Genomic DNA, 19,526 nt, shown 5'->3' with positions numbered 1-19,526 from the left:
ATAAGTTGCGAAAACTGACCCCAACCCTTTCGATGAATCTACTTTTGTGTTTTGTTTAAGATTTTTTGTTTTATTATTATTATTTTTTAAAAACTATCAAATACATTCTCCACTAGGTTTGGTGGTGAACTTGTCATTCATAAAGTCCCAACTCCCAACCCTTGGCGCTACAATACCAGTTCAAAAATTTAAGTCCGACTGCTAATTGGGGGAATTCTACTCCTCCCATAGGAGGAGAAATATTTAAGTCCCCCGCCCACTCCTTTAACAAAAGATTAGAACGAAGATAAGAATAAAATTTATATTCGTTCAATTAGGCCAGCATTATAAATACTTCTTGATTATCGATGGACATTTTAGCGTTCTCAGTGAAATAAATTCAGATGATTATCCACCAAGTTAGTTTTTAAATAATAATGGCCAAAAAATTAATATGACAACATGGATAAGGATGTGTGTAAAATTTCCCTAAGCATTTATGGGCGGTCAAAAAGATTTAAGACCACCTCCACATACGCGCAACAAGACAATGGAGCCACAGCTAACTCTGCTCTTAATAATTCTACCTGGCCCAACTGGAGAACGGGGTTTATGATTTCAATGAATTAAAATTTTTCAAAATCTACAGGAATCAGATATCGGGCAGAATCATACTTGCATACTAAAGAAATTGGAAGATGAGATGCAGCTCACACCATAGATTCACAAAACATAATACTTGGAATCAATCTCATTACCACTGGCTGTGGCGTAGTTTAGAGATTGTCAGGTCTGCTCCTCCAAAGCCGTCCATTACAGCATTTGCTGAAGGAAACTCAGCTCTAGATGTCAAACTACATACAAGAAGCATAATGAGAAATGTAAGCAACAGATTAACATAGACTTCATCCCAACAGAATAGAAATTTAATTATGTAATATATGGTGAAATTGGCACAATAAGTGTTATAAAGTGGTGTAAGTATAGCATCAGGCTTCCTGTCAGGAAATTTAATCAGTGGTTTGATCAGATGGTGAATCGAGAATGTGTGCATGTGAGGAAGTGGAAAGGGGGAAGGAAAGAGCATGTTGTTGTATGATCTTCAAAATTCTTAAAACTAATTGACATTGATGACATGTCAATTTCTTTTGGTAATATCATTGCCAGTACCAACTTCAAGTTCACTTCTCTTCTGGGCTAGGTAATGGACTTCAGTATTCTACACAGACATGTCAGCATGTCTCTCTGTCTTTTGAGACTGGAAGAGTGGTTATACATCTTCAATAAATTAGTTAACAGAAGAAAGTGAGTAACTGACTTTGAATTTGTAGACCAAACAACATCCACTGCAAATTAGAATTTTGTGACCTACAGTTCTTGGACAAAAATGTGCAGTGGAAAGCACATAAATTTCATCTCATAAATGGGCAGTACAATGACAAGAAATAAACCTTACCTGCTTCTCATTACAACACAAGGCATGCCAATTCGTTGAGCCCCAGCCACTCCAGATTGACTTCCAGCAATAAGGAAGCAATTACGAACTGGCTTTTCTGCATATTCCGCTCCCGCACGCAATGCAGCTACAATCTTGTCTAAGCTGGATTAAAAACTCAACACATCAGACAGAAATTGAATTGCCACAGTCAAATGAGAAACTAATTTGAGCTGGTAAAATGTAGTTAAATTCTTTAATCAAAATTAGCAACTTGTTAAGAGCTTAAATACTATTTTGGACTTCTGCCCTTGAAGAAATTTTGGGTTTAGTAATTTCTTAGTATGCTATAAGATAAAGCATAACAGAAGCCCTTTTCTAATACACTAGCCTGAATAATTTTTCTCCTAAGTCATAAAACTATAGGATTATTTTTATGGTAAATTTGCTAATTGAATATACCAATTTTATGTATGTTAGGTTAAGTAACAATTCAGTTTAATTACAAAATTTCTTATAAGACTCACTAATCATCAGATCTACTTTGACATGATATGCAACTAATCTTAGCATAAGTAATTCAGAGAAGCTTCATGAAGTTGCATACTTGTGTGAAGATTAAAAATACTAAAGGGCATTAATCACTACGATGAATGAAACAGAAATTCACCACCAAAGGTATTATAGAAGCAAACAATCAGACTTTGTAACCAGTCCCTGATATAAAATAAGTAAATTCTTCAAGTAAAATAAACAAAACCCAAGATGCAAGTGACAAAATCATTGAATTTCAATGTTTGCAAGAGCGATATATATTTAATTAGCAAACTAAAGCAAGTGGATCAACCTTTCAGGTGAGCTAGTGTCCATATCAACACTCAACTTTAGCATTGATGCAACCTCCTCTGCTATCTTTTGTTTTTGAGCAGAAACTGACCCAAACACAAGAACACAGCCTTTAGCACCCACAGTTCTGATGCAAAAAAGCTTATAGTAGTTCTAAAAGATGCACGAGAAGTTTGGATAAACATTCTACCTGCTTTTCTGGCTTCTGTAGCAAGCTGCTCATCCACACCTGAAGAAATCCCTTTGCCAAGTACAAATTGGCCATATAAACTCCGTTCTACTTCCTCAATCCCAACAATTTTTATTTTTGAAATTCGTTCTGAGCCAAGCTTTTCAACAACGGATCTAACAATTTTCAATAAGATAAAATTAAAAGTTAGAAGCTCCTATCCATATGCTAGAAAGACCATAGGCCAGAGCCCCGTAATGAGTAACTAACACAGCATACCTGGCAATTCTATCTCCGCTTTTACCATAGGCTGTTAGGACAATAAGGGGTATTCCTTCATTATATGCATCATCAACAAAACTGGGAATTACAATGGAAATCAGGTTTAAAACATAAATAATAGGGACCTTTGTGGGTCAATAAATGAGTTAAAAAAAGCATATTTTAGCAAATTCTTAAAAAAAGAAATTTTAGCAAATTCAAAGAAAAGGACTGACAAAATTAAAATTTCAATGCTGGGAATTGGGATGGTATCATATGTCAATTCAAAGTCCTGTTAGAATTGGAGCTTAAAACCAATTAATGTGGTGCCAGCTGGATCACCTGCATTTGTTCACATATTGCATAAAATAGAAAGATCTGAATAAAAGAAAAATGATTTTAATAACAATAACAAATACATCATCAATCGGGAAGGAAACAGCAAGTAAAGCCTAGTATTTTTATTATAAAATTCATCCAAATAGAATATACATTATGAAGCAGGCACAAATCTTTATACAATTAGGATAAGACATCTCACTCTTCAACACCAGGTCGTAAAGGTGCATCTTTTGATGCCAGAAATTCATCCAGAGCATTTTTCTGCCGATACAACACAAATGATTCAGCAGCATAATATACATAATATATCAGCACCTTTATTCTCTTAAAGGGTAAAACTATGAAAATCAGCAGATTATTTGAGCAAAATTAAGATTGAACATGATTTTTTATAAGTTTCTTCAATCTAAACTGACATTTTTATATAAAGAAAGAATTAAGTGAAGTATTGAAAAGTTACAAAAAGGATTCTAGTGATAAAAGAAATTAAGAAATACAACGAAAAACACGCTCAACTTGGCTGAAGATGAACATGTAAAGTTTAAGAAAGGGGTAAAAAGATGGTAAGGCCAATCTCCTTTTATCTTAATTTTTCCAACTCTCCTATTGCACCAAATATGCTTCTTTGACATACCAATAAAAGAATAGTAGAGTACCAAGATGGAAATATCAAACCATAAGCTATTAATTCAGAGTAGTTTGAATTAGCCACATATTTCCAATCTTTTTCTTTTCTCTTTCTCTGTGAAATTTGTTCACATGAAGGTGTAAGCGTCAACAAAACTTTTTTATACTTCAACTCTATTTTAATTTGAGGCCTTTGGGATTTTCATAATCTAATATTGCTTCCGAGATTTTCATAATGTGATATTGCTTCTGATATCTTCTCAAACATAATGTCCACTTGCCTGGCAAATTATTTGACAATTGACTAAACTAAAAGTTAGTTGCATTTATTAAGTGTTTTAAAAAAACGTTAAAACATATTCACCCCTGAATCCCCTGCCTGGGAAAAACTACGAGGAAGAAGACAAAAACGAAATACTTTGGCCCAAGAATACCTTTTCTTGCAAGACATTTTTGACAAAAGCTTTCTTCTCGTTTGTGGGTACTGAAGTAGGCCAACCAATCTAAAAGAAAGGCCATAGAAGTAAGACACATTAAACATCAAACGTAAACAGCCACATGTTAGTAGCTGTATCTTACAAACGTGAGGGAAGGTACTTACACGATTAAAAAATAGAACCAGCATTCTATCCTCATCACCAGCACTCTTCCTGTAAGGCAATTACAATTGCTTTAGAACAACCTTAAATAACATATCAGATGGCAATACTTACACTTTTGTTAATGGAAGAAATGACAACTATAGACATCACGAGTGATAAGTTTTAAAGCAAAATGTAAACAATAAAGAGAAGCAAGATGCATCATGAATATGACCTATGTGGTAAAGCAAATGATAGTGACGTCTCTCAAAGAACTTCACAATTGAATGTGAAACAGCAACATAACATATCTTAAAACCTTGACATGGCTGGTTTCTCAAACTTTTGATAGTAAATATTTTATTCTTTCATGGAAGTTACATAGTAAATGAAACTATAAATACAATCAAAACAACCCATAGAATAAGAAAACAATCTTAACTGATTTCACACCTTAAAAGGTCTGTATAGATAGGCGCAGTCCAATTAGCACAGTCAAGTCCAAGCTTCTGAAATGCTGACAATTCAAAACAAAACAAGAAAAACAAAATCGCAAGTCAAACTTACAAACATATAGATATAATTCCCAACTGAATGCAGTTCGTGTAAAATTATCATATATGCCCTCACCTACATTGAAGGCTTGCCGATTGCCAAAGCGATATGCATCCACAAGGACTCTGGAAAAAAAATGATTGAAGAACAGAAATTGTAAGCAGAAACAATAATATTATTATATGCATAATGTATAGTAAACAAGCATGCTTCTATATTCTTGCAATTAAAAACCATTTATCACAGTGTCTCATAATCAAATAATGGAAAAACAAAAGAGGGTACCCGTCAACTTCAAGAAGAACAGCGAGGTCCCGAGGTGGGTTTTGACTGTCATGGCCGGAGGAGGAGCTGAAAGCAGAAAAAGGATTGACGTGAAGACATTTTCCAGGAAAATTGTAGTTTCTCGGGAAGGTAGAGGAAAATGAAGGAAATGGAGAGAGACAGTTGTGGTTTCTCAGTTGGGTAGCTTGATAATGATAGTAGGATTTCTTGCTGACGGTTATGGCGGTTGAAAAGCGCAGAGAGTTAAGGAGGGAACATGAAGTCGAACTGGTTTTCATTGCCATTTTTTACTCAAAATTTTTTTTTCTGCGACTTATTATGAGCACTCCTTACCTTTCCGCTTATGTCTTTTGTTTGGGGTGTGTTTGGTAAATTGGAGAAACTTTTTTCTTCTAAGGAAATAATAGATTATTATTTTTTTTAAGGAAATAATAGATTATTTTCTGGATCGCGCAAAGTTACACTACATGCTGTCAGGGCATAATGCCAATTGTACGACATGTCGTTCTACCTTTATACTGACTAATAAGTTACAATATAATTTAATTTTCCTTTTTAACAAATTTTGAAATCCCACAGGAATTTTAGCAATTCTATCTAAAAAATAAGTGGAAAAGACATTTACATGGGAACCCCCCGCCATATACAGTAAACCACATTTTTCGAATTCTTCGTGTGATTGGCGGGCAAGATTTTATTTTGATGAGCATTTGAAAATAAATTTAATTAAATATTTGGATTTCACATTATTTATTTATTAGAAGATGACCACCATTTGTTACTATAGTGCCCCTTTTCGAACCTGCTCACGAGGGGGTCTATTTGAATAGTATATTTCTAAAATATCTGTCTGAATTATCAAAGTTACACAAACCGCGGGTACAAAGAAGAGAGAAAATATTTTACTTGGACTGTGACGAAACGGTTGATGACAGTCCCGTCATCTTAACAGAGTCATGGTTGCAAGTCCCAAAGTCACACATCGCATGCTCCTCGTTCGCTCCTGCTGCTCTTCAATCTTCAAATTCACTTGAAAATTACTCTTCATTTCATTTCTGCATCTGAAAATCAAAGATTGTACTCGTAAACGAGAAATAAAAGAGGGAAATGGAGAGCAGTGAAGAAGATGACGACTTCCCATCAATTGAGAGCATCACTCCTCAGTCCAAGATCGATTCCGTCTACCAATCCCGCACTGAAAAGGTATATATATATATATATACATTCTTTTTTCCTTATTCTTGTTTTGTCATCTGGGTTTGTAATGCATTGAGTTCAGTCTATCAAAAATTGCTACTTTTTCTCATGTCTTTGCGAAAGATTGTTTCTTTGTATCTGGGGTTTTCTCAGCTTCAAGTTCATGCTGATTGTTGCTGTTAGCTTTTAAAAGATGAATCTTTATCTTGGCAATGCGTTATGCACAACTGGGTTGTCTAGATTTTATTTTCAATGTATTGGAGTAGTTTGATTTCAATTCTTCTGTTTTGAGTGGAAAGCTGGCAACGGGCAAAGGTTATCTTCTTATGGGAATCTCTTAGTGTGGTTGAATTAGTTTGAGTTCAATCGGTATCCGAAATTATTCCTTTTTACTTATATGTTCTCAGTTCTTGTTGAAGTAACGAAGTCATTTCTTTTCCATGTTTATCAATGTAGGGAATCAGAAAGCTCTGCTGTGAGCTGTTGGATTTGAAGGATGCTGTGGAAAACTTATGTGGCAATATGCGCACCAAATACTTGGCTTTCTTGAGGTAATGACATGTCTCTTGTTTTGGGTAAATGAACAATCACAAAGAATTTTGATATTATTTTTTTTTTCCTGCTCTGGTTTATTATCTTATTGCAGCATTATTACACTTGAAAGTTATATACAAAAGATATCACTAGCTTATTGGCACAAAACAAAAGAGGTGGGAGTTTAGAAGCTTGAAAAGATGTTTCACTGTAGAAGTAATTTTTAATTAAAAGAACTTTAGTCAGTCTCTATTGTAGTGGCTCTATGCCTTATTTATTTTTATTTTTTACTGTGGCTATCAGGAGTACACAACTTATCCTTGATCCTCCATTTTTTAGCTATGAACTGATTTCTTGATAACATTTCCCTCTCCTTATTCTTTGCTAATGGCCAATTTGATTATATATGATAGATACTAAAAATAATTAAATAAGCATCTCATGATTACAATGATAATTGTAGACTATCTGAAGAAGTTGTAGAAACGGAGCATGAACTGATGGAACTGCGAAAGCATATATCTGCTCAAGGGATTCTTGTCCAAGATTTGATGACGGGTGTTTGCGGTCAGTTGGAGGAGTTGTCAGTAGTCAATGGAAACATTGATGAATCTCTGTCAGATCCACAAAAGATTGAACTTGAAGACCCTTTGCCAAATGAAATAGACAAATGCAAGATGATATTCTTGGAGAAAATTGATGTTCTTCTGGCTGAACATAAGGTGGAAGAAGCAATAGAGGTTTTAGATGCTGAAGAGAGAAACTTTCCAGAATTGAGGAGCTCAGGTGAAGCTTCATCAGCTCAAGCTTCCTCGTTCAAAAGTGATTTCTTGAAAAGAAAGGCAATGGTTGAGGATCAGTTGGTTAAGATTACTGAACAGCCTTCAATCGGTATTCTAGAGCTGAAGAAGGCCTTAACTGATTTAATCAAACTTGGTAAGGGTCCTTTAGCACACCAATTACTGCTGAAATATTATGCGTACCGTCTCCAAAGGAGCTTTGAGGTTTATCTTCCTTCATCTTCTGTATGTCCCGAAGTATTTCCAGCTACAATATCTAAGCTTGTTTTTTCTACAGTATCATTGACAACAAAAGACTCTGGTTTGATTTTTGGTGACAATCCTGTATATAGTAATAGAGTTGTCCAATGGGCAGAATGGGAAATTGAATATTTTGCAAGGTTGGTGAAGGAGAATGCACCACCTTCTGAGACAATCTCTGCCATGCGTGCAGCTAGCATTTCTGTTGAGGCTAGTGTTAACTACTGTTCATTGTTGGAATCGCAAGGCCTAAAATTGTCAAGGTTGCTTTTGTTGCTCTTGCGGCCCTACATTGAAGAAGTCTTAGAATTGAACTTTAGACGGGCTAGAAAAATGGTGTTCAACTTGGAGGATATTGATGAAAGCTTGCTGTTGTCACCTCACTTTATGTCTCCATTGTCTCTGTTTGCGACATCGTCAGATAGCATGCTTGTTGATAGCGGAAGTAGATTTATGCACATTGTTGAGGTAAGTATGCCTCCTATTCATGTGTTTATCTTTGCGTATATGTTGACTTTAACTGTCTCTTTCAACTATTTTAACTTCAAGAATCTGAAAATGATGCGCCTTTCAGAGATTAATCTTGAAAAATTGAGTTAAGCTGATTATCTTGGACAATTTGTCTGTTCTCAGCTACTTCAAACAGTTTTTGTAATCAATTTCTTGGATGTTTTGTCAAGGAGGTACCTGATAAAATTTTGAGCCAAATGGTCCAAAATAAGTTAGTCTTTGGGTAGCTTGACTCGGTGCATGATTTACCTGTCTTATATCAAAATTCTATAGTTGTGTGTGCCCTGGTAATAGGGTGTGAGAATTTATGTTTCTTTTGTGAGGCCTAGAAGATAAGGATTTTAAGTTTCTATGTTTGTACGCGTACGCCTAATTTCATGTGGACCAGTGGATGTGGACTCATGAATCCTCATCTTTCTAAGGGTGAGCATTTTCATAATCAATATTTTTGTCACTGGTACTTATGTTCTTCTACATGCATATGTATTCAGACCTGGCAGTATGTTTCAAATTAAAACTCTGCAGTTCATTATTGTTCCTTCTTCTTCTCTTTTCTCTCTCTTCTCCTGTATGTGTTTGTTGTATTGACTGATTGCTACTCAATTAATTATTGATGACTCAATTGCCATTTTTAATATAATATTGGGATAAATAAAAACTTTTACAGGAGATATTGGAGCAGCTAACCCCCCTGGTTGTTCTGCATTTTGGAGGAAACGTATTGACTAGAATTTCACAGTTATTTGATAAATACTTGGATGCACTGAATAGAGCCCTACCTGGTCCTTCAGACGATGACAATCTGACTGAGTTGAAGGAGACCATACCCTTTCGAGCTGAGACAGATTCAGAACAACTTTCACTCTTAGGAGTAGCATTTACAATCATGGATGAACTTCTACCAAATACTGTGTCAAAAGTCTGGAATCCCAAGAATGAAAGCAAAGAAGTGGGAAATGAAAACATTGCGCCTAACGCTAGCACTACAACTGAACTAAAAGATTGGAAACGCCATCTTCAGCATTCATTTGACAAACTTAGAGATCACTTTTGTCGGCAATATGTTCTGAGTTTCATCTATTCAAGAGAGGGAAAAACACGATTAAATGGACAAATATATTTAAGTGGAAATGAGGAATATACACAGTGGGATTCTGATCCTCTGCCTTCACTTCCATTTCAGGTTATCTTTCTTCCTGTAAAGTTGAAGTTTTTTGTGTGGCCTTTTGAATGCTAACACTTGGATGTGGTCATTATCTTCTCTTTTCTTATTTTATTATTTATAATGGTTTCTAACTTTGAAATTCTTGATAATCACCATATTCTTATGAAGAGACTTGAAATCAACATCTCTAATCCTTGGTTAATTATGGTTTATCCATTTCACTTCGACAACATCAGCATTGCTTATTTCAAAGCAAATATTTGTTGATAGCTGGGATTAGTCCCCCATGGATATAATATCTATGTAGTATGTTGAGCTTCTGCTATTGTTACAATATGTTGAGCTTCTGCTATTGTTACAATAAGTTGAGCTTCTGCTATTGTTACAAACTTGGACTTCAATTTTAATTGAAGTTTTGTTTATCCTTGCATTCATACTTTTTAGCCCTGGTAAAACAGACTTATGCATCTGGTTCTTTTTATAAGATTTGGTGGTTTTGTTGCAGGCACTCTTTGCAAAGCTTCAGCAGTTGGCAACTGTTGCTGGAGATGTGCTGCTTGGGAAAGAAAAGTTACAGAAAATTTTGCTTGCTAGGTTGACAGAGACAGTTGTGATGTGGTTGTCTGCTGAACAGGAATTCTGGGCTGTGTTCGAGGATGAATCATCTCCAATTCAGCCACTTGGGTTGCAACAGGTAATGTTATCCTGATTCCAAACTTATTTCTGTTGGTTTTTTCTCCCATTTCAACACAAACACACACACATAACACACAGTCAGTTTTACTTCTGGAATTAAAATCCATGACGAGCTTGCAATGTTGTAAACTGCGCTTTTCTCTGTTTTATAACGTTGTAAACTCGTCTTGGACTTTAATCCCGATTTTAATTCCAGATTTGAAGATTTTCGATATAGAATCAGCTTCAGGTCCGGAATTAAAACTTTGGCCATCTTTTTCTTTTCTGTCTGGATAACTACTTAGATGATAGTTTATGATTGGAATGAGAATGTCTGGATAGCTGCTTGAAAATACTTTTATTTTTACAATTTAGCAGCCAAGGAAAAATTTCATGGCGCCTCTCTCTCTCTCTCTTCATACATCTGCTAAGCTCTCATTTTATCTTCTCTTGGCAGCTCATTCTTGATATGCACTTTACCGTTGAAATTGCACGTTTTGCGGGCTACCCATCTCGTCATGTACACCAGATTGCATCTGCCATAATTGCTCGAGCAATCAGGACCTTTTCTACTAGAGGCATAGACCCAAGGTACTATTCCTATTACTGTTGAAACTATTTTTTTATCTTTCCTTTGCTCTGTACTAGTGACTAACAAGTGCAATCTTCTCATTAGTGCACTCCCTGAGGACGAATGGTTTGTTGAAACTGCAAAGTCAGCGATTAACAAACTTCTATTAGGAGGATCTGGGTCAGATGCCTCGGATATCGATGAGGAACATATTATCCTAAACGACGACGTAGACTCAGATTCAGCTGATACTGCTTCTTCACTATCAACTGTAGAATCGTATGAATCTTTTGCTTCTGCAAGTATGGGTGAACTTGAGAGCCCAAACTTCACTGATCCTGAGGCCTAAGTTTTGTGTTTAGGTGGTTTAGCATTGATTTTTAGATAGGAAAAAATGACTCCATTCTTTAACGCAAGAGGATGGTAGACGGATCACTTGTCGGGTGAAGATTTTTGAGTTGCAGATGTGTGTTGGATGATGCAATCAATATACAGGTCAAGAGGAGAAAAACGACGGCAAGTGTTGTAATAGATAAGAATCTTTTGTTGTAATGTTGTATCTTGTAGTATTTGTCCTTGGATATAATTGTAAAACTGTTGTATGAAAAGCAATCCTAAGTTATTATTTATGACCCTCAATCCCTAAGGAACTTCTGAAAATTTATACCATTGCTGGATGCTCTCCCATTTTTGTTTTCTTGTTCATGGTGGATTCATAACCGGGGCTAAATTTTCACATTGTACACTTGTCTATATATATTAAAAAAGAAAAACTGAGTGAGTAAAAATAGACACCTAGAATTTTTATTCTAAATAATGTGGTATGTGATGTGTAATTTATATTTATTAAATTATTGATAAATTTTCATAAATTCTTAATAAATTAATTAAATTATCTCACTTTTCATAAATTATTAATGAATTAATTAAATTATCTCACGTATTAATAAATAATACCATATTAATCGAGATAGATTTTTTGAGATGCGTAGCACTAATCATAAATATTTATCAACTCTTCTCATTTCAATGCAAATATTTTTTTTAAAAGTAAAAATTATGATGAGCATCCAACGGTTACATTTTTGTTAGTTTGTTGAAATAACACGTTCATTTTGTTAAATATGGCTAAAAAGCGCGGGAAAATGTGGCTTCGTTAAAAAGGGCCTAGGGTTAGGGTTAGGCGATCAAAAGGAGGGGAAAATGGAAGAAGGAAGAGGATCGACAGGGAGCATAAACCTAATTCGAAGCAGTGAAGGTAAAGATTCGGTGGTGAATTTGAGTGGTCAGGTCCACCAGCTCCCTTGTTGCATCAAATACGACGGTCCCTGCGCCGTCTCCGACTACTTCAGAGCCAAACCCACCGGTATGTATGTCCCTTTCTATCTTCATTTATGCACCTATATGTATGCATATTATGTTTATCTTTTATAAAAACAAAAAATAAAAAATAAAAAAAAATTTAAAATTTGGAGTTTAATTTAACAGGGATTGAGGCTGATGGATTAAAAGTAGAGGAAGCACATTTCAGAGGAAGGAAATTGCACGGCGCAACGATTCCCCTTCCTGATGGCTATTCTGGTATGCCTATTTCTCTTCTCCGTGCAGCTTAGTTAATCAAGTGTTTTAATTGTTGCATAACCAGTTAATTCATGGAAAATAACTCATCCATCCGGTGGCATTTTGAGTTTGTAAGAATTCTCTTCTTTTATAATTTTTCTTTTTTTATTTGATTTCAGAAGTTATATAATAATATACGATGAAATTCTCTTTGTCTAATTCTTGCTCTCTAGGCTTTGTTCTTGGAAAGAAAAATCTTGGCAAGAGGAAAGTTTCTGATATGTCTGAAGCGAATTCCAACTGTTGGGAAACGAAAGCGAGGTTTGACAAATTAACATATTGGAATCATGACACCTATCCTTCAAAAGATGATGCTTTCATTCGCTCTTTCCATTGGTTTAGTGTTGCAAAAGCTGTAAGTTTTTTTTCATGTGCGTATGCAGAATTCAATTTTTTTTCTCTTTTTTTTTTGATTCTGGAAGAATCATATTGGATACTTAGTGCATACGTTGGACACATGTTAAACTTTGGCTGCTACTTCTCTTTGTCTTGATTAGGAATTTAATTACTAGAAAAAGTAATGCAAAAATTTGAATGGTATAATTTTATCTGACATGCCGAGGAATGGATCTGTAAAAAGTGATATGTTGCAGTTATAGAACTTTTAACAGTTCGACTCAGTGTATCTTGTTGTATGTATTGGTGTAGGAATTTTCATGTAAGTGCTTCACACAGACACACACTTGAAATCAAATGATAGTCTCTAACACAAAATCGTTAGGTAGGCTGAAAAGCCTGCCAATAATTTTGTATGAGGATAGATTACTTTACCAGAATGTAAGTAAGCTAACTTATTAAGTCTGCATAAACGAAGTAGTCAGCTTAAAGTCATTCAATTTTCTCACTGATTGCTGTGCCTTGTATGGATAATTCAGTAATCAATCATGGATTCAGAAAATCAATGCTGCAAAGCAATAAAGAAGATGCATCACTTAAAAATTATTTATTTGAAGCTTATTCCTAGATTCTTCTGGTCAACTTAAGTTAGAAATTTGAACTTGCAGCTACACAAGCCTGTGACAGCCGAAGATCTTGCTTCTGCTGCGGTTATTCTGAAGAAAGATGGATCTAAGTGATTGTGAGATTGTTGAGGATGTAATCATATTCACCCACTGTTTGTTTGATTTATTGCTAATGCTTAATCGTTTTTGTAGTTAATATAAAAATGTTAACATGCACTCTCTCTCTCTCCACCCTACATGTTAATAGGAAAGAATTTAATAATATGCTAGATCCAAGTAAGAAACTATATTGATATGAATCAATTTGATGGAATTTTGACAAGCCGGAGAAGATGGTTGACAATTCAGATCTATGGCAATATTCTATTGAGCATTTATTCTAACTCTGCAATCTAGTTTACACTCATTGCATGCCCCTAATGTTTCTTCTTGAATTGCTCTGTGACTACTCGGTGAGTTCCAGTTCCAGCTTGAACTCTTGTCCAATGAGTAGTGATAGTTCTGAGATCTCTATTGTAAGAAATCCTGTAATGCTGTTTACACTTTCCTTGATCACTGATGAGTTTTTGGTGAACTTTGATTCCGTGGTGGTGCTCAACTTATACCCCTTCAATCTCTTAGACTTTTTCAGTCCTATGAAAGTCACTTTGTCTATGATCCACTTTTGACTTAAAGCAAAATCTCTGTTCACAACCTGTGATCTAATAGTAATATTATTATTTATTATTCCAGCATAAAATTGCACTAAACTCCATTTGCCTCCGACATCTCCCATCTTCACTTCCTCGCCATCATCCAAGAAAACGTCTCCATTGCTATCTTGTGTATTGCTGACAGCCACTAAGAGTTGAAATGGAGTCTTCCGGGCTGCATCAGTTGTCATGGCCTCTCCTTGCAATGCCAAAATATTACCTTCTCGAACATGTACATTTATATGATCAGGCGGCGCATCAAGAGTGATTTGCTTTCCTGAGTTTACACTTACTGAATTTGAGAAATTGAAGAGATCAAACCAGTTTCCATCTGGGAAGTATGCGTCGACTGAAACTGCTCCTGACCTTAATACGGGTGACACAATCACACCCTTGCCAATCAGAAACTGTGTACTAATTTCATAAGTACGGGTATCTTGAGGAAATGAGAAGAAAAGTGGTCGTGCAATGGGAGTTCCTTTTGTGTGTGCTTCATACATTAATGTGTAGAAATATGGGAGTAACCGGTAACGGAGACCGAGCACTTTCCTGGCTGTTGCAGCTACTGAATCCCAGAGATATAGCTCTTGACGAATTTTAAACTTGTCAGAGTGATCTCTTGCAAAGGGGTAAAAGGCACCCAGCTGCATTCGAAAAGGATTCTGAAATTAGTTCCATGGACTACATAATTGAAGTACTCAACTGAAGTTTTCACAGCCCCATAAGTCTTACCTGAATCCACCGTCGGCAGAGTTCCTCAGTTGTATTTCTCTGAAAACCACAAATGTCGGCTCCAACCATTGGAATTCCAAAGAGTCCAAAATTCAAAATAGATGGTATCGTATACGCTAAATCATCCCACGTTGCAGCATTGTCTCCTGTCCAGTGAGCCGTGTACTTTCCAGAGCTCACAAAAGTTGATCTAGTAAGCATAAATGGCCTTTTGCCGATAACATTTATCAAAGCTGCACGAGTAGCTTTGGCTTCCAAGAGTCCGTACAAACTATGAACGTTATATTCTGTAACGTTGCCATAATGCAGAGCTGTTGCGGGAATAGTTTTGTTATTAATTGGCCGCCGCGTCCCGTTATTATTAATCTTGTAAGGAGGATCATCAAGGGTAGAAAACGGGGTGGGAGGGGAAGTGATGAAGTTAGAAATCTCATTCATGTCAAGCCAAAGACCATCCATAGGAAGGATATCTCGAAACAATTTGATCTCATTTTCCCAAAAAGTTTGAGTGGCTGGATTTACAAAATCTGGGAAGTTGAGCGGCCCTTCCCAAACTTGACCTACATAAGGGACACCATCACGTTTTATGAAGATATCAGCTTCAATTCCTCTAATGTAGGTTTCATAGCTGTTATTCACACTGATACCTGCAGGAAATGTACCCCAATACTTTAATTATGTGATTATGAGATAACAATGTCATCCATCTTAATGTGAATTTATTAAACTAGGGGATTAATTTCGGTCTCTGTTAACCGGCCATGTACATATAATTACCAGGATCCAAGATGAGAACGTATCTCTGACCGTTTTGGTGAAGTGTGTCGACAAATTTTTTCATCTGGTCAGCTGGAAAGTTGATGGGATCTAGAGTGAAATCCTTATACCCATCCATGTAATCAATGTCTGTCCACATAACTTCAAGAGGGATGCCAGCTTTTGCATAGCCAGCAACCACGGCTTCAAGATCAGACACATTTTTGTAACCATATCGACACTGATGAAATCCTGAAAATACACAAGGTTAAATTGCGAATCAAATATCATCAACACACAAAAAAAATCAGAAGATAATAGAATTTCAACCGACTGCTTACCGAAGGACCAATATGGCATAGGGGCAGGGCGGCCTATAAACTCTGTATATTGTTGTATAACTGAATCCGGCGAAGGTCCAGCAAAAAAATACAAATCAATAATACCTCCAATAACCTTGTAAGTAATCCTATCACCAGTGTAAACAACATCCATGCCATTGCTGTTAAGCAGCAAAACACCGTGAGTAGTCCCATTGGGCGACCTCACATCAATGTAAAAAGGGTGGGACCCATAGAGATTAACATCAAGATAAGCCGCAAACAAGTCGGCATTCCACAAAGTCAAAGTGTCGTTGTTATCAGGCGTTAACTTGAGTGACTTCTTTGTGTGCTCTCCAAGTCCGTAAAGATGAGCGCTTCCTTTTGGCAATGCTGAAGAGAGTTGGATGTACTGATCTTTAAAGACCAAGAATGTGTCAGCATTTGAACCCTCGGGTGACGTGTCGAAGAGGGTCTCGCCGGAGGAGCGGCGGGAGACGGAGAAGCCAAATGGGGTGGTGTTGTGGAGTGTGAAGACTAAGTCTGAGGTGGCGTCTGAGAGGAAGTGGTTTTCCGGCAGAGAGCGGTTGTGACCTGTCGGATGAAATTGGCGGGGGATTATTTCTTGTGGGATTTCCCATCTCTGGTTATTGGAATCTGTTATTCGGACTCTCAAACGGTCTTTGGTTTCCAAGCTGCATGCAGTGACACAGAGATAGAATCTTCAATTGATAACGGGAGTTGGGAAAACAACATCAAATGAAATGCATGAATTGTAGTAATTGCTCGGTTAATTCAATTACCTGGCAAAGAGATTCAGGTAGTAAATATCGGGGCCATAAACGGAGGAGTTTTTGATGAGGCTAAGATCAGCCGTTAATGACTTTAGAGAGGTGTCAACGGTGGCTGATGATGACGATAGAATAGAATAGCCATATCCAACGGGTTCTTGATCTTTTGCTGCAGCTACACTAACACTACACGAGTCTAATGCCAAAATGTAGTAGCAAAAATGTACTGCAAGTAAGAATATGGCATGTTGACACAAAGAAGCTCTTTTTTCTGTATCCATTATTAATTTTGTGTGAATGTGATGATCACCTGATTATTATTCCCCAAACTTTTCTTACATTTATTTATATCTTGGAAAACTTGTCTGTAGTAGATGGCGGCCGGCGGCATGCAGAATATTTTTCTTAAACAAATTTAAATAATTAATTTCATATTTAAGTAATAACAAAATATTCAAATATTAGCAAATCTAAATAATATTATAATTTACAATAATTATACAACCGCAAAGAGTTTGCGTGGCTATATCATTATTTTATAAAATAATTTAATGCACCCTAATATTGTAATACAATGTGTCAAATACATCTAAATAAATAACAAATTGATAAATTTTCTTTCAAGTGGCACTCTTATTATTGGTCAGGTGAGCATTACTATCCGGTGATAACATGACATGCGATTGAATGCTATTTTTATGACCTTCAAGAAATGGGTGTGGTGTTTCATGTTGTGATATATTATGGCTTTTTATTTTATACCAAAATTTGTTATATATGTGTGCTGACTAATATGCAACATATTAATCTACAAGAAAACTGCTTTGTATTTCTTAGAGCCTAGGTTTTGCATATCCCAAGACAATGAAATCTTGAGAATCATCGACGGGATTGATTGGGTGGAAAATAAAACAATTGCTTTGGTGACAAAATAATCTTCAAACTCCGGTGATTTTATTTTGATATAATATGTATTAAATAATTTATAGACAACCTGTCTTTGATGATTACTTAAATTAATTTATATATTTTGGAAATTGAAATTTCACGTCAACTTGACTGCATCAACAACATTCAAATGCATACAGATAATTCCAAAAATCATGACAATCCACGATATCTTCTTCTTCGTATATAATATATCTTCTCACTTCTATGTTGTTATTAATTTAATTAATTTTTCGTTTCGAGATGGACAAACAACAATTACACGAAATCAACTTATGTAATTGAAGAAATCTGCGAGGAAACACGCAACCCTTGTCCTTGAGGGAGACGAATATTTTAATCATCTATCCCTTGCATAGATTACTTAACAAACTTTTATATATTAGTAACGAAAATATATCAACTTTTTAACCAAAGTTTATAAGTGTAACATTACTCACCCACATGCCACTGAAGTTAATTTAAAGAGCATTTAATAAATAATTACATAGATCCCAATTAGAGTTAGGGTTAATGTCATCTGGGTGGCACACGTTTCAATGATTATAAAAAAAGTGATATAGTTTTTAAAAAAAATAAGTAGACGTGTGACAAATCGTTAACTTTTGTTGTTAACTGTATCGACGCAGGGACAAAATGGAAACAATTAATAGAAATAATAAAAAACAAAGGGTTAATGTCACCTAGGTGACACACATATCAACCTTTATCTCATAGTGAAAGCTATTTCGAAAATACTTCTACAAGTGACTAACCGTTAACTTTTGTTGTTAACTCCAATGACACAAGAATGTTGTAATTGATAGAGAATATAAGAGAGAGATATTGATAGAGCGTTGTTGAAAAATGTATAGGATATCTTTGTTGCTACTGAATTGGGGTGATACTTTGGTTATTATGAATAGGATTTTGAAATAACAAATGTTTACTAAGCTATCATATTAGATTCTTAAGGATTTGAGTACTAATATTTACAAAATTAGTGTTAATAAGATTTTAAAAAAATATATTGGATTTATATCACGCTTCACGATTTATGAGAGATTTGCTTCTTCTTTTATGTTCAAAAATTAGATTGGTTCAACAAGATTTTTTTTAAAAATATTAGTTTAATTTAACCCCAAAAAGAGCCAAGATTTAGATTTAATTTAGATTTTTTTTATAAAATAAATTTAAAAAATTGGTGAAAAGAGGTAGAAACATCATATTCTAATTAACTGACCACTTTTGTTAGAATTAGCGGCGGAAGTTAACGGTTTGTCATCTATACAAGTATTTTTAAAATAATTGTCACATGTATGATAAATATTGAAATTTATGTCACTCAGGTGACATTAGCCTTGATATTTAAACAAAGTCACGGGAGCAAAAACATTATTTCATTAAAAGACAACTAATTTCGTTAAAGTTAACAGAAAAGTTAATGATTTGTCATCTGTCTGTCTATTTTTTAAAATTGTATCACCTTTTTAATATTTGTTGAAACATGTTTACTCATACGACATTAACCTTTAGAGTAATTAGGCCCTATCATGTGTAGTTTTTAAAATAAAAAACACAAGGGCCATTAGATTCAAATTGAGATCTCATACTTTAACTATATTATAAGATCCCTCATCAGAACATAACTCTATAAATATAGATAGCAGCAATGATGAAACAATTTTGTAAATATTTCTATACATAAAAGTAAATTGAAACATATAAACAATAGATTTTGGTTAATAGGAGTCATAATAGAAAAATAACAAACTTAATTAAAAGGACTATACGGTAAAACCTATAAATTTTAGGGGTCCAATATTAAAGCTTATATAGAAATGAACTAAATTTCAATTTCACTTTATTTTACCTGATTTTTTTTTTCCAACGGCAAGTCCTCTAGACCTTAACATAGTTCCGTCTCGATTCTCGAATTATTTGTGAATTAAGA

General features: G+C 35.2%; 4 protein-coding genes across 6 annotated transcripts; 2 read left to right on the top strand and 2 right to left on the bottom strand.

Moving 5' to 3' along the window:
• Positions 1-481: 481 nt before the first annotated feature.
• LOC18051384 lies at positions 482-5,429 on the bottom strand. Of its 3 annotated transcripts, none has more exons than XM_006448668.2 (11): positions 5,081-5,429; positions 4,871-4,920; positions 4,694-4,757; positions 4,261-4,309; positions 4,094-4,162; positions 3,232-3,293; positions 2,709-2,789; positions 2,451-2,605; positions 2,262-2,346; positions 1,436-1,579; positions 482-833 (listed from the first exon to the last, which is right to left on the bottom strand). In XM_006448668.2, exons 1-11 carry the CDS (start codon positions 5,362-5,364, stop codon positions 734-736), a joined length of 1,143 nt encoding a protein of 380 aa, XP_006448731.1. In that variant the 5' UTR covers positions 5,365-5,429; the 3' UTR covers positions 482-733. The 3 variants fall into 3 exon arrangements, with proteins under 3 accessions (XP_006448731.1, XP_024045929.1, XP_024045928.1); XM_024190161.1 differs by having other exon boundaries at positions 742-1,257; XM_024190160.1 differs by having other exon boundaries at positions 742-1,237.
• A 537-nt stretch (positions 5,430-5,966) lies between these two features.
• Positions 5,967-11,463, top strand: LOC18051383 (exocyst complex component EXO84C). The gene is made up of 7 exons (XM_006448666.2): positions 5,967-6,283; positions 6,734-6,828; positions 7,275-8,319; positions 9,029-9,544; positions 10,032-10,220; positions 10,659-10,792; positions 10,878-11,463. Exons 1-7 carry the CDS (start codon positions 6,188-6,190, stop codon positions 11,119-11,121), a joined length of 2,319 nt encoding a protein of 772 aa, XP_006448729.1. The 5' UTR covers positions 5,967-6,187; the 3' UTR covers positions 11,122-11,463.
• Positions 11,464-11,898: 435 nt separating this feature from the next.
• LOC18051382 (uncharacterized protein C12B10.15c) lies at positions 11,899-13,571 on the top strand. The gene is made up of 4 exons (XM_006448665.2): positions 11,899-12,138; positions 12,261-12,353; positions 12,566-12,747; positions 13,397-13,571. The coding sequence occupies exons 1-4, from the start codon at positions 11,976-11,978 to the stop codon at positions 13,466-13,468; spliced, it is 510 nt and encodes a 169-aa protein (XP_006448728.1). The 5' UTR covers positions 11,899-11,975; the 3' UTR covers positions 13,469-13,571.
• A 151-nt stretch (positions 13,572-13,722) lies between these two features.
• On the bottom strand, positions 13,723-16,926 carry LOC18051381 (alpha-glucosidase). The gene is made up of 5 exons (XM_024190958.1): positions 16,658-16,926; positions 15,876-16,549; positions 15,556-15,786; positions 14,779-15,425; positions 13,723-14,690 (listed from the first exon to the last, which is right to left on the bottom strand). The coding sequence occupies exons 1-5, from the start codon at positions 16,924-16,926 to the stop codon at positions 13,800-13,802; spliced, it is 2,712 nt and encodes a 903-aa protein (XP_024046726.1). The 3' UTR covers positions 13,723-13,799.
• Between the last annotated feature and the right edge of the window lie 2,600 nt (positions 16,927-19,526).

The sequence above is a fragment of the Citrus clementina genome, unplaced genomic scaffold (genome assembly GCF_000493195.1).
Source record: "Citrus clementina cultivar Clemenules unplaced genomic scaffold, Citrus_clementina_v1.0 scaffold_2, whole genome shotgun sequence".
Classification (NCBI taxonomy): Eukaryota; Viridiplantae; Streptophyta; class Magnoliopsida; order Sapindales; family Rutaceae; genus Citrus; species Citrus x clementina.
This window is presented reverse-complemented; position numbering and strand designations above follow the sequence as displayed.